The sequence below is a fragment of the Podarcis melisellensis genome (assembly GCF_964234715.1).
Source record: "Podarcis melisellensis genome assembly, chromosome: 3".
Classification (NCBI taxonomy): Eukaryota; Metazoa; Chordata; class Lepidosauria; order Squamata; family Lacertidae; genus Podarcis; species Podarcis melisellensis.
The window spans coordinates 25363833-25378335 of record NC_138530.1 but is presented as its reverse complement, the minus strand read 5'-3'; the positions used below and the strand labels follow the sequence as shown (position 1 = coordinate 25378335).

At 45.3% G+C, this 14503-nt stretch overlaps 1 protein-coding gene across 3 annotated transcripts in view; it reads left to right on the top strand.

Moving 5' to 3' along the window:
* The first annotated feature begins 998 nt into the window (after positions 1–998).
* The window catches only part of LPGAT1 (lysophosphatidylglycerol acyltransferase 1), a 51744-nt gene continuing 38239 nt past the window's right edge, over positions 999–14503 (top strand). The window contains exons 1-3 of one of the 3 annotated variants that reach the window (XM_081904293.1): positions 1142–1281; positions 3051–3277; positions 4271–4538. In XM_081904293.1, the coding sequence (XP_081760419.1) occupies positions 4301–4538 (238 nt within the window). In that variant the 5' untranslated portion in view covers positions 1142–1281; positions 3051–3277; positions 4271–4300. Of the gene's footprint in view, positions 1282–2897; positions 3278–4270; positions 4539–14503 lie in introns of those variants that run through there. The other 2 variants (XM_081904295.1, XM_081904294.1) reach the window with 2 other exon arrangements.

Below are 14503 nucleotides of genomic sequence, written 5' to 3'. Positions count from 1 at the left end.
TGTGATTTTATTTAATGCCTGGAGCATAGTTTTAACTATGGAAAAGTGGCATACAAATAAAATGATATATGTATTTATGTACACACACAGTCAAATGTTTTGAAAGCTGCATTTCCAAATTAACACACGGTTTTCAGACCCACTTCACTTCCCGGCCCTCCCACATCCACTCCAACCTCGCCTGTCCACCCCCCAACCCCACCAAAAACCCTCAATGTCTTTGCTCCTTATACCTTGAGCAAACAAGCTTCTCCCCCCCCCTTGCACCCCAACCCTCGCAGGGCATACATCTGCAGGCCCTTATGTGTGAGGCACGGCCCCCGCCTCCCCCAACCCAAAACCCATTGCCCGTGCCTTAAATTCCCCTCGTGTCCCCGCCTCCTCTCTGCCCATCTTTCCCCGCGCCCCGTTAGCACGAGCATGCACACGAGTCATGTGCCCGCGTTCGTCGTGCACGCTTCGAGCCCTTCCACGCGACATTTTCCAAGCCACGGGTCGCTGGTTAATGACAATGTAAGAGGTGGAGGGAGAGAGAAGGGCAGCGTGGGGTCTTGCATCCATCCAACCCAGCAGCTTTCTCGCTTTGCTCAAGCTCAGTAAGAGGAGGAGGCAGGAGGAAGTGTGTGGGGTGGGCTCCTATTGTCCCCCCCTTTTGCATGTGTGTGTGTGCGCAAACATATAGCAGCATATGTTTTATGTTATATATAGGGCTGCTATTTATAATTCTGCATTTCCCCCTTCTGAGTGAGAGAGAGAGAAGAGGAACCCCCCACCCCGACACAGGAGCCTTCCCCCTACTTTCCCCTGCGAGGGAAGGGCGACGCCGAGCGCGCGTTTCCCTTCCGGGCGCGGGGCGGGGGTCGAGCGAAGGAGGCGGCCTGCCGAGGCCCTGCCCGCCGCCGGGGGGATTCTCGGCTCGGCCGCCTGAGCCTGCCAGCTTTCCGAGGCTCGTTAGAGGGAGCTGTCGGCCGGAGGGAGCGGCGCTTGCTGCAGTGAGGGGCCCGCTCCTGCCTCGCTCGCTGCCGCCGCCGCTTCCACCACCACCAGCACCGCCGCCTCCTCCTCCTCCTCCTCGGGAGCCGGAAAGGAAGCGAGCGAGAGGGACCCTTCCGAGCGCCAAGAGGCGAAGAGGCGGCGGCGACGGGCCGTCGCGGCGGAGCCTCTTCCCGGCGCGAGAGGTGGGCGAGGGCTGGCCGGGCCCTGTGGCGGCCGCCGGCCCGCCGCTATGCATCCCGCGAGCTCCTGGGAGCCGGCCTGGGGAAGGCAGCCGGCCGGCCGGAGGTACGGAAACACCCCCGCGGCGTCCGCGCTTACCCGAGAATAAATGGGGCGCTGGTTGGGGGGTGGCGGGAAAAGGGAAAGCAGGAGCGGCGGGCGCGCGCGCACGCGTGTATCTGGAGGGGGGGGAGTCGCCGTTCATCCGCCTGCTGGGGCTTTTGGAGAGGCAGCTCCCTCCGGAGGAGAAGCGGAGGACGGGTCCCCGCGCCCCTTGGCGCCCTTGAGAGGGTCCCCGCTCCACAGCTACCGCGCGGGCCGGGAGGAGGCTCCCGGTGGGGCTTTCCCGGGGTCCTTCCTCCTCTTCTAGGGGAGGAGGAGGAGGGTCTCCCCCTGTCGCCCTTGAGATGGATTCCCCCTCAGGCTGAAAGGGTATGGGGTCTTCTTGCCCCCCTTCCTCGCTGCTGCTTTTCTACGCCCTTTTTAAGAGAGGGGGGTGAACATGCCACCTCCTCGGGCAGATTAAATACGGACATTGGTCCCTCTGAATTCGGATTGAGGGGGCGGGGGGCCATCACCCCAATAGTGCCCTTGAGAGGCCAGCCCTCTCTAGGCAGGAGGGAAAGGGCTTCTCACCAGGGGGGGGGGGTGTCCTTAAAAGCCTCCTCTTTCCCGACAACCGGGAAACTCGCCCCACTGACGCCCTTGCGAGGTTCCCTTTACACGGAATGCATGGCGGTTGTAGTCATTGCCCTATGGATGCTCTTTTGGAAAGTCCCCTTATTTCGGGTGCCCTTGAGACAATTCCCCGCATGGTGGCGGCGGGAGAGAAGGGAATGGGCAGTTTCAGGCTCTGGAAAAGGTCACTTCCCAAAACCGACAGCTCAAGGCGGGAGTACAAGGGAAGGACTGGACTACTTCTCGGGGGCAGCCTGACCTCATCCCAGCTTCTTTTCGTTGTGTGGTGGAGAGACTGAGAGCCCACCTTACTGAGGAGCAGAATGGCACCGTTTCTGCCCTTGAGAGGACCTTCCATCCCGAGTGGCTCACCCCGAGGACCCCCCCCTTTCCCCAGTGGATGAATACTCGACATGTGGGTCACGCCTGGTGCTCTGATCAGAGCCTGGGTGTTCCCCAGCATTGCCTGGCATCTGCCTCTTTTTGCACCCTTGCGACAACCTATGGGATAGGTTGAGGTGGGGCAGCGGATTAATCATAACAATAACAATAATAATCGAAGCTATCCGGCGTGCAACTCCGAGATTCCTTCCGAGAGCTGCGGAGTCCCTCCCTCCTCTCTGGGGCGCATGCAGGAAGAGCACCGCCGAGTTCTTCCTACTTCTCCATATTTGAATGGGGCGCAGATGCGTCCCTTTCCCCCCGGCTCTTCACAGGGTGCCCCCCCCCACCTTCTGCCCCCAAATACGCTGCAGGAGCAGAAAGGTAACGGGGCGGGGAGTTCCCGAGACGACCTCTATCCTCCCCTCCCTCGCCGCGCCTCTGTACCCCAACAGGTGTCGCGCATGCTTCCTCCTCGTCCTCCGCCCTCTTGCACCCCATGCTCTTCGGTGGGAGATGCGGGGGACACCCACCCGCCTGCCTGAGGGGCTGCTGGCCGCCAAGCTTAGCCTAAGAGAGCCGGGCGCCATAGGCCCTGAAAGCCGCGACTGGAGGAGGCGGCGGCGGCGGCGGATTTAGCCGCAACCCCGGGACAAATCCTCTTGCCGGCGACCTCCCTCGCCGGGCTGGCAGCCCCCGGCGTTGGCGCCGCTTCTCTCTTCCCTCTCCCGTTCTCTCGCTCGCTCACTCCGCGCCTTTCTTCCCCCCGCACTCAGGGAGCTGCAGACGGAATAGGGAGCCGGCTCCCAGCCCGTTACTTTGGGGCCAGGCCAGCCACCTCCGTGTCCATGAGCCCGCCGCCCTCCTGTCAGAGCTGCTGCCGCCGCCGCCGCCGCCACCTCCTTCACCAGCAGCCGCTGCCAACTAGGGCGCACATTGCTGCCGCCGCCGCCGGGCCCAGTTCGCTCGGCCCTGCCATCCCCTTCCCTCTGCGCAGCAGAAGGTGAGTGATGATCCGCGGAGTCCCGTTGGTTGGCTTGGCGTTGTGGTTGCCCACTATCTCTTTCCTGCCTTCCACAGGCTGCTGGCGCCCCCCCTTCCTAGTCCTCTTTAGTCTTCTCCCCCCCCCCTCATTTCTGCTTTCCACTTCCAGCCTGGGATTCTCTGCCCTTCCCTCTCCTGTTTATCACTGCTTTTACCTACTGGATGTCCATGCTTTCCTGACTAACTTGAAGGCTAGAGAGGCCATTTCAGGTATTCTAATGTCTGGCTTCAATGCTTATTGGTTTTAACTGCTAAAAGGTCCTCTCAGTGCAGCTGGTGGTTGCCTGTTTCCCTCTCAGCCACCTTCCCTTGTTAACTAAAGGGAAGTTGTCACCCTGCTTTTAGTGTAACCCATAATAATTTCCCACTTTGTTTGTTGAGGGGGGCAGACAAATGGACTGCCCCTTAGTGTGCAGTTACTGCATTTGATTGTCTTCTTGCAGCATGGAATGTACAAATGTGCGTTCCCTTTTCATCCGTGCTATAACTTTACAAGACTGAATTATGATGATGAGGTCCATTTACAGTTTATTTATGTGATTATACTCATATGTGTCTGTAAAAACAAAGTGAAACCCTAGGTCCACGGGGAAGGGTTTTCTGAGATTTCTTTACAACCTCCACGAACATAGTTTAACAACTAACACAAGTGATCCTTTTGTAGCGAGGTAGATTGTGGTGTGTCAGTTTTTAAAAGTAAGCTTGGGTATATGCATTCTGTGCGGTAGACCCAAGTAAATATCCTAAGCTCCTTATCAGGCTGGAAAGATAGTTATGACTCAATAGATGGTGTGTGTGCAAACAGGCCAATTAGTGGGGGAAATCTTTGCTATGGTGACTCAATACATACAAAGCACATAACTGTTTCTTTGAAATAAGGCCTTGTTGGACATTGGTAAGCAGGAAGTTGTCTTCTTCGTGTTGAGTAATTTCTCTCTTTCTTATTCTGTAGGAAACGACTACAGACTCCTGTGTGAAGAGAATGGCTGTGACTTTAGAAAAGGCCCGAAGGGCGGCCTATATATTTCTGAAAGCACTCTTAAGATTTGGCTTCATGGTTGCCAATAACCTTGTCGCTATTCCGTCCTACATTCTGTATTTAATAGTCCTGCAACCTCTCCGATTGTTGGATAGTAAACGGTTCTGGTACATTGAAGGAGTATTATTTAAATGGCTTTTAGCTATGGTGGCTTCCTGGGGCTGGTGTGCGGGATATACAGGTAAGAACAACTTACTACTTGAAATTGATTATGCATGTACACAGAAGTCAACCTATATGTGGAAGTCTCCTAAAGACTTTTTATGTATTAATAGAGATTTATATTCAATGCTTGTCGAATAGCAGAATTTTGGCTTAAAGACACACTTAGCCAAAGGGAGGAGGGGGTAGCACAGGTTGACTTCCATGGGAAAGAGGAAGCCCTTTTGAAATCGGTGAGATTTGTTGCAAAGTAAATACAAACATAATATATACTTATAAGGCTTCCGGAATAGAAGGACGCTTCATGCCCTTCCATGGGATCTATATTGGTGAGAACTCCTTAACTCCATCATCAGGAGTGGTGGGTGCATTTTGCCCTCACATCAAAACAGCAATACTTTGCTGTTTTCCACCTGGCTTAATAGTAAACACTCACAGGTTTTATTCTTCCTGAGCTCTATCCCAGATTGTGTCTTATGATTGTGATAAAGTGTAACAGAATATTGGGAACTGGCTTTGTAAAGTGCATGAATTATATGTGCACATTTAATGATATTAAATGTGCAAACTGGAAAACATGGGCATTCGGTCATGAATGCTGACAGCTCTAGATACATTTTGTGAATACTTATGTACATATTTCTGTGACTTACCATTTACCAGATTTTGGACCATCGAAATTTGTGGATATGCCAGTGAACCACAATCACTTGTCTGTGTTTGTAAAAGGGGAAATAATACATATATTATAAATAGTTTGACTAGACAGGTTTGCTTTTTCTGAAATTCTTAATAAGTGACTTCCATTTTACTAATGGCTTCCCGAACTATAAAGATGCATGAGGACTGTTCTTGGCTTGCTTTTGTTTGTTAGAACAGTGTGTAATAGTAGCTTTTGGATATTGATATGCTCACAGTTTGAAAAAAGAGGTAGATAACTCAGTATCTACAGAAAGTCCCATGCCTCTATGCTGCAAAATGTTCTCTTACCTACTGATATATATATGTATAAATTTTGTAGAGCTTAGACACGATCATAGTGCCTCGCAGCAGTAACAGAAACTAATACTGTAGGACTTTTAAAGAACCTGAGCTAAGCGCAGGCAACAACTGATTTAGGCGCGTCTGAATGACATGTGAACGATCACATATGATGCTGAACCCAGAATTGCCCTCCCCCCCGCAAACGTCATAAAGACGTTACAAAAAGGGAAGGGGTAGGCTTATGCCTCCACTGATGTGTTTGGCGTCCAGAACATAACCCCCATGCGAAAAGAGAATTGCCTGTATGTTTATGGGGGGGGGGATTTCCAGTAGTTCCTAGTCAGTTTATTTTAATTAGAGTCTTTGTCAGTATAGCACTAGAATATAGAAAGAACTTCCTCACTTCTCTGCAAAGTAGGCTTCAAGAACAGCTGTCCTTTTTCATAATATGCCATGTTCTACTCTATCATGGGCTTTTCTGAGTAAAACCTTTTTTTTAAAAAAACCCAGATGCTTTAAGATGAGGTTTTGTTGGTAGTTATCCAATGATTCCAGCTCATGTTCATATTATATAATGTTCTCACTAAAGTTTTAATTGGCCTACAATGTGAATGCGGTGCAAGTTTGTATTTTTGTTAGTCTTTTGTCATTCACGAGCAACATTCACAAAAGGTACAAATAGCTGGAGGGTGGCTCAAAGGTGCTTTTAAGGACCCTTCGCTGTAATGCATCCCACATCTTTGGGGCTTCTTGAGTAGCGCAGTGCTTCAGAAGTGCTCTCCCCGTTATAGAGGTTAATCAGATACTCATTTTCATGCTGTAGATTTTAAAGATGTCTATTCAGAAAAAGTCTACATAGTATTCACAATGGAAAGTTTCCATCTGAGGTCTTCACACACACACACATTGAAGAAAAATTCTTCCAGCAAGGATTGAGGATTTTGATGCTGTACTGTGTTACATATGTGAGGTTTACTGTAAAAATGATGAGGTTAAAGACCCCGTTTATTATCCTGAGGATGTAATATGACAATTTTAGTTAAAATTCAGGCCAATTGTTCTGTGATATTAGATGATGTTAGTGGTTCTGAAAAGGCTTTTTTGTTTTTAGTTCATTTCTTCTGACAGCAGGTGAAGGTTTTTTCTTCTGCCTGTTGCGTGAAAGGCATTATCGGCATGAGGTATATTCATAATCTGCCACTGAAATTATGACAGACCTATTAGTTCTTTTTTTCCTTTACAAACTTAAGAATTGTATAGGTTTGTTTAGGATTCATATATGGTCCTTGTTAGCATATCATCCTAATAATGCACACCATGACTTAACCACTTTTCTCCTACAGTTGTTCTGCCGATTTAAGCCATGGTTTGGCTTAGCATGTCATCCATACCTGAGCTCAAGGTTTAGCGCGCTCTAGACAAACCACAAGCTGTAAACCATAGTACAAACTTTGATTACAGCTCCTTACAAGCATGGGTTCAGACAACACATTATGCCAGCCATGGCTAAAGCTGCAGAATGACCAGAGGAGAAGAAAAGTAGTTGTAATCACCTCTCTGGGAGCCTACATATTGTTTGTTCACACTAATGTTTTGGCTCATTCAAACTATACCATTGTCAACAAAGTGGTGATATCATTCTGTTTATGCTATACATGAAGAAATCAGTTGAACATATGAAATTGTAGGAGCCAGTGCTGTAGATGTTTGTGTTAAGAAAGGAGAAGTACATTTCTTATTCCCTGTTTCCCTCCCTTCCCCAATTATCATTACCTCAGGCGTTCCATATACCTATAATACTTGTGAATATGTTCTTAAAAGACTTGATGTGCTCCTTAGTGTTTAGAAGGTAAGTGCCAGTGCTTAATTTGCATAAGATCACATATTCTGGAAGATTTAGAAAGTGGCCCTAAAAAAGAAAAACTCTTTCAGTTCTTTCTTTACATTTGTACCATGTGCTTTACAGTTATGTCATCTGTTAGCGTTTGCTCAAGCATTTGTCTTTAACTCCGCAGGTGTCAACATTTATTTGCATTCTTGTGCTAAAACAGAGTGGAACTGTGATGCAGAGTTCAGATGACTGCTTCTTCGCCTAAATATTCTATTTATGGTGACAAATTGGTTTTGCCACATGTGCAGAAAACCCCCCAGAAATATTTTTGTGGCCTAGTAATTAGCTGACTTGTCTACTATTATAAGAGTACTTGAGAGTATTTATGCTTGGTTATATATTTTTGCTTTCAGCTGTTTCTAAACATGTGCTCTTCAATAACACTCAAAAAGAAAACACAAATCTCTTGTTAACAAACTGTTCTTTGTTTTCTGTTTTTGATATAAAGCTTCAATATTAAGGCCAAACCAGGCATGACAGTGTTTGTTCGCTCTCTGTACCCTTCACGAATAAACTGAAGGGTGTGTGTGTCTATATTTTTAACACCAAAAGAGGTGCACATGTGAGGAAAGCTGAACAGGTGCTCAGTATAGTCATAGGCATTTTTATTTCGTCCTTGGTTACTTCTGGTGTTGGGAGTTGGGTTTAGAGATAAAGGAATTTGGGCAACAGACTACATAAGAGTAAGGTAGGATGAAGTTCAACTGAGACTTCTTATTTTCTGTGACCAGTTCCTGGGAAGGGTCTTCCCAGAAAATTATATATCAAAACTAACTATACTCTTTGCTTTGAGCTATTCTTAGTACTAAGTGGATGAAATCATAATAGGAATGGTATTATTGCATGTCCTCATCTACACATCACTGATTATTCATGAACAGGTGGAACGATATGTTTGGATCTTTAAGCAGGAGTCATGGTGTGCCATGGAAAATTGAGTCTCCAATTAAAGAAATTGGTAATGAGATCAAGACTGAGAGATACAAAATGTCTATGTACATGGTTAATTACAAGAAAGGGAAAAAGGTTCACTGAATTACAAAGGCATTATTTAGATTGGGTGGCAACTATGTGGTTAAATCTATAGAGAATAGAAGAGATTGGGGCAGATAGAATGAGAAGGAGGGATGTGCCGATGCTGAGAGAATTTGGAAAAAGACACACCAAATAAAGGAAGGGTGACTGGTGCTACGCAGATACAAAGGGATTCATGTTGGAATAAGGAGGAGGAATGAGGAGGTAAATAGCAGTTCATTTGGTGACAGAACTTGCTTGAGAGTTTCAAAAGGGGAAAAAGAAAGTAGAATTAGAGAAGGAAAATCCAAGCATAGATACTGAGCCCATTCACCCATCATAGTAAGCCCTAAACTATGACTTAGTACGAACAAGCAGCTCACTAGTGCATACTGTTGAATTGCTCCTGCACTGGGAGGTAGGACCAACAGAACTCAGTGTTGGCTTACTGCTTTTGGTTTGTTTCTCTCCAAACAAGCCGCAGTCGGCAAGCCAAGAGTGTTTGTTGGGAGATCACACAAGAACTTGGGGCTTTCTGTTGTCCATTAATAGGTCATAATTTGTTCTCATTGTATTAGGTTACAGATAACTTGGTCTTTTGTGCATCCCATAACCTGAGGCATAAAAGACCAGGCTGCTCTTTTTTCCATATAAATAGAGGGTCACAGCTGGCTTGGCAAACATTCCAGCTAGAGAAGAGACTGAGAGACCAAAGTGTGGGGACAAAGTGGAAGTGAATTCGTAGACTCTGGTGACAGGATGTTCATAGGGAAAATAGTGCAAAGTTCAGTGCAGCATGCAACTATAGTTTATAATTTTACCTCTATCTGGTTGTGGAACAGTGTTGACTGGGTTGTAGTAAAACACCCAAGGGTGAACTTTGTAATTGCCATGGAATAACGCAATATGAAAAACCTAATACAGCTGGGTTTCTTTTTTAGTCCTTGTTTCTGAGTGTTCAGTATACTGTATTTTCAAAACTCTCATGCGAGGTGGAAACACTCCTTTTCTTCAATAGAATTATTTGATTCTCAGGATTTTGAAGAACTATTTAGGCAGTATAGCTAGCACAAGTGCCTTGGGGAAACACGTTGACTGCCTCCGCTACTGGAGAGACCGAAAAGCAACTTTCCATTATTGACACCATGCATAGAAGATGGAGCTCAAGAACTGTTAACATGGGGAGGATGTGACTATGCACACATGATATACAGTTTTTCTTTCTGCAGTAGGCTTCCTAGGCTGTACCTAGTTTCTGATAGATTAATTGTGGGTGGGAAATGACACAGTTGGGAAAAGTATAAATTTATAAAAGAAAGTGAATGTGTTTTACAGTTGTGGCCTATGCAAAATATCTCGTGGTAAACTCTGCCTTTTTTAGCTTCACCCACATTTACCTTAACGCATTCATATTGTGTAAGATGTGTGCCTTTGGGCTAGCTGGTAAAGAAGATCAGGAAAGAAATTTGCCTATTTATTACAGTGCTTTTCTTATTCATATTTAAAGCTAGAATCTATTTTTTTTAAAAAAAAAAATAGAATGTGTTGCAGTAAAATTACCGAAGAATAAATCATCAGAGGATTTTTCTTGCCTGTCTCTGGGATTATAATATTAAAGGGAATTCACGTCTAACAGATGTGATTATGTAATTGTCACTTGACAAAGTGTCTTACTGGTGTTGAGTTCTAGAGTAGGTGGGCTGTGCCACTCAGAAGGCTACTTTGGTCCCTGCTGAAATTCAGAAACAGCTCAGGTCTCTCCAGCAGTTTTGGAGGGAGGTTACCATAGCAATCCATACATTATATTTGGCTCCTAGATTTCTAAGAGAAACTCCTTACAGTGGACGCTCGGGTTGCGAACGTGATCCGTGTGGGATGCACGTTCGTAACCCGCAGCGTTCGCAACCTGCGTCTGCGGACGTGCGGGTTGTGATTCTGCGCATGCGCAATGTGCGATTTAGCATTTCTGCACATGCACGACCTCCGAAACCCGGAAGTAATCCGTTGCAGTACTTCCGGGGTTTGGCGGTCTGCAACCCGAAAAGATGCAACCTGAAGCGGCTGTAACCCGAGGTATGTCTATTATTCTTTCAAACTTTGCTGGAGTTGTGGTGTAGGCAGGCTTCAGGTAGGCTAAGAGCCATGTAACCTATTCATTAGCAGAGAGGTGGCATATACACCTTTCATAAAGTTCTAGAGCTTTAATTGGTCTTAATGTATACAATTGTATTTTGATTACCGTATTTGCTTGGATTTTCCTCGTTGTAAACTGCTTTGGAATCTGTTAACAATAAGTGATCTATAAATGGACAAAATAGATAATTATGGGCTATGGAACCCTGGCAGAATTCTGAGAACAAACATTTGAAGTGGTAGACATGAATTAGATGAAGCACTGGAAAATGGAAGTGGAGTTGGGAAAGGCCTTCAGGAGGTGTCCCTGAATGGTTGGGGGTCACATCGATGAGGACTGCATTTGTCTTTAGGCACATCCATTTTTGGCTATACTAGAACCACCTCACTTTGAGGGAAAATAAAAACCTGTTTTCTATGGAATATCTCATATCCAAAGAGTAAGGTGTGTCCATACAGAGAAGAATAAGTTTTTACTCGAACCATATTATCCACTGAGGGTGTGGTACATCTAATTTCATGTGTTATCAAAGGGGACACTACTGCTGGGATTGTAGAAAGGGTAATAATACACAACAGATCACAACTGAGGCATTTGGTTACCGCACACAGAAAACTCTTCCGCAACAAGTTGATTCCCAAGGAGGATTTCAGCTATTGATTTTGCTTTTTCTGGCAGGGACCTGCAACTTAAATTTGCTGGCATGCATTTCGGTTTTTGTGTATGGATTATAGCCTAGGGGAGTTACAATTGAGTTGAATTGGTGAGAAGATAAAAGGGTTTCCGCACAATGATAAGGATGATATTGCTGCAATTCTGAAAGATGTTTACCACAGCATAATTTTGAAGAATTGTCCCTTGTTTCAGAATTATCCAGCATCCTAGAGCTTGGGGTAGCTATATTTCAGAACGCTGATCTTTCACAATCTTTCCTAGAATGGATACCACACTCAAGGCTGTGTGTGTAGCTGCCTTGAGTCCCACCAGGGAAAAAGGTGTGGGCAAGTTGTTGTCTCTCATCCTTAAATTTCCCACCTGCAAAATAGGAATAATGTTGAACTTATTTTTTTTAGAGTATTTTCCTTTTTTAAAAAACATGTTTAACCCATGAGCTTCAAAATAGGGCAGACTAATAAAGCAAAGGAATTGCTGTAGTTGAGGATGTGCATTGCACAGAATCCGGAATGCACAACTTGTTAATTGTTCTCTTCTCACCCGGATTGTAAGGGAACTGCATACCTGTGTCTGCTGTCTGCACCCAGATGTTTGACATCCAAAATGGCTTGGAAAAGAAACAGATTTATTTGTTAGGTCTGTTTCCCCCCCCCCCCAATCCTCCCCGCTGTCACTTGACTTGCGCCCAGTGAGTCATACTGCTGATTTTTGCTTAGAAGCCTGGGAGAAGAAAAAGAGAGAGAGAGATGGCTGAAATAGAAGGGAGTGAATTAGTTGGACATGTTTTCCCTTCTGTTTCTTCTTCCTCTTCTGCTGTCACTTGGCTCACCCAGGGCATGTGTGCACCCTTTTTATTCTATTGGGCAGGGGGGGGGGGCTAGCTCTGTATTCAAGAGAAAGATGAATGGTGACAGCACAAGCCTTAGGGAGTTCAAGTGACAACTGAGGAGGGTGGAACAGAAGGAAACACACAGGCCAAATTAATCCACTCCCTTTCCCAGCCATGTCTACCTGTCTCCCCCAGGGTCAGTTGCAGGTTAAGAACACAAAGGATTAACTTTGTTTGACTAGATGATCTCTAGGCCCAAGCAGCTTTCTGTTTGTATCCAAAGGTGCTTTGTGCAAATAGGCACTTCTGCAATTCCACCAGTTTTCCTCTTATCTCGTTGCACATCATAGAGGATCCTTGTCCCTCAAACAGACTTCAAGTGGGCTTCAGTAGAGAAGAGAGGTGGGAAACTCCTTTTGCATGTACAGAAGTCTGTTTTCACTTCTTTGGATCAAACCCTTCAGGTTGATGCCGTGGACGCAAGATCAGTACAGATTAAACAGCATGTAATAATAATATAAAATCAAATAATTATCCAAATGGAATAGAAGGTAATGTATGTGAACTTGTATTACTTGGTGTTTGCTTGCTTGCTTGCTCAGTGGCCTAATCCAGATCTCGCACCACACATAGAAGTGGAGGGTCTGGATCCATGAAGGGATGGCTGTTAGTGACAGCTAGAAAGCAAAAGGGTTTCTAGTGCAAGAAATCCCCCCTTCCCCTTATCTTACTCTGATTGCTGTATACATCACATTGAAACTCACAGTTCTCCCATCTTCTGTTGGCTTACATTCCTAATGTCAAGTCTTCCCTTTCTGGCATTCTTTCCCCAGCCTCAGCCACCTCTTCATTCCTGGCTTTCCTTCCTACCATACCTTTTTATATAAAGGGAGTGGATGTTGTAGATTATTACTTGGGTTGCATTGTTGATAGCATTTTTCAAAAACTGATCGCAAATATTAAGCTCAATTTAGGTTATGTGAGGCAGGTTGCTACAAGATGCGTATTGGAATGCATGTCGTGTTAAAAGCAATGCAGCGTGAATAGGCAGCTTTCTCTCTTAGATGCATGGGTGGTTATTCATCCAGTGTACACTACAGTTGTCAATCGGTTTTTTAAACTAGAGCAGAACAAATCCAGAAAAGCATGGAGTCATCGCTGGCGGTCCTACTGTTGCTCTGCCTCACCGCAACTACAATACACCATGCCTGCCACAGGAAATGTAAGGGCAATGGTTCTAATGGATTTTATGGGCACCGCTTTAAAACCACAGCTTTTATAGACAGTTGGCAATAACTAAATTATGACTTGTTTGATTCTGTCAGGGTGCGTCCAGACTGGCAGATTTTTAGGATTCCTTTGCACAAACTGCATCTGTATTGTTTTTATGTCTCTCTTGCAGGGGATCCAATTAAATCTGTACTAAACAAAATGATGTGAGCGAATTCATACTGTGATACCAATTAAGCTGTGCTTTCTATAGTCCTGTGGTTAGATGAGCATTTCTTACTGGAAGCAAAGTGTTTTACTATTGCCACTTCTTGCACTATTATATGAATAAACAAGAAGTACTTCAGTTATGACAAGGATTATGATTTTTTCCTTTTCTGGCAGTTGGGACCAAACGATTTCTCATGTTATTAATAATGGATTTATTCAGTGCTGTTTTTCTACAGAAAAGAGGTGCCAGAACTCACCATGAACACCTCCCTCGCTCTCTTATATGGCGCCCACCTGAGAGGTACCGAAACTGAGTTCTGGCTAAAAAATTGTAATTCAGCATGCTTTTTGGGATGGGAAGTATGTGAGAATGGAGACTAGAAACAACTGAAGGGACTTCTGCTTAAATGACACAAAAGAAGAAAATGTGCAAGTAAATCTTTTTATTATTTGCCTCTATGAGTAAAACTTACCAGGGTGTTCTTCCTGAGGTGACTCTCTGAAGCGTACATCTTGTACACTCTTATCAGAATAATATGGACTGATAAAGTGCAGACTTGCTTAGCAAGCAGGATCACAGGACAGGATGGGTATAGCAGAAATGTACTTGTAAAATTGTATGTTTTGAATGAAGTTTTTTTTATTTAAAAAAAATCCTATTGAGTTCCATAGAACTTAATAGAATTTTGGTTGTAGATTTAAATAACTAGATCAGCATGAAAGAGCTTCTCATATCCAAGAAAAGTGGAATGTTTTGTAACTTGCGTAACGTTATCATTTGCAGCACCATTGCTGACAGGAGTGAGGCCTTGTCGGCATGTAACACCAGTGGTCAGAAACCTGCACTGGTTGCCAATTTGCTACCAGGCCGGGTTCAAAGTGTTACTATTAGTATATAAAGACCTTAACAACTTAGGGCCAGTTTACCCATGAGATCGCCTTACCCTGAGAATGTCAACCCAACCACTTTGATCGGCGGAATTGGCACCACTACAGGTGCTACATAATACATAACAC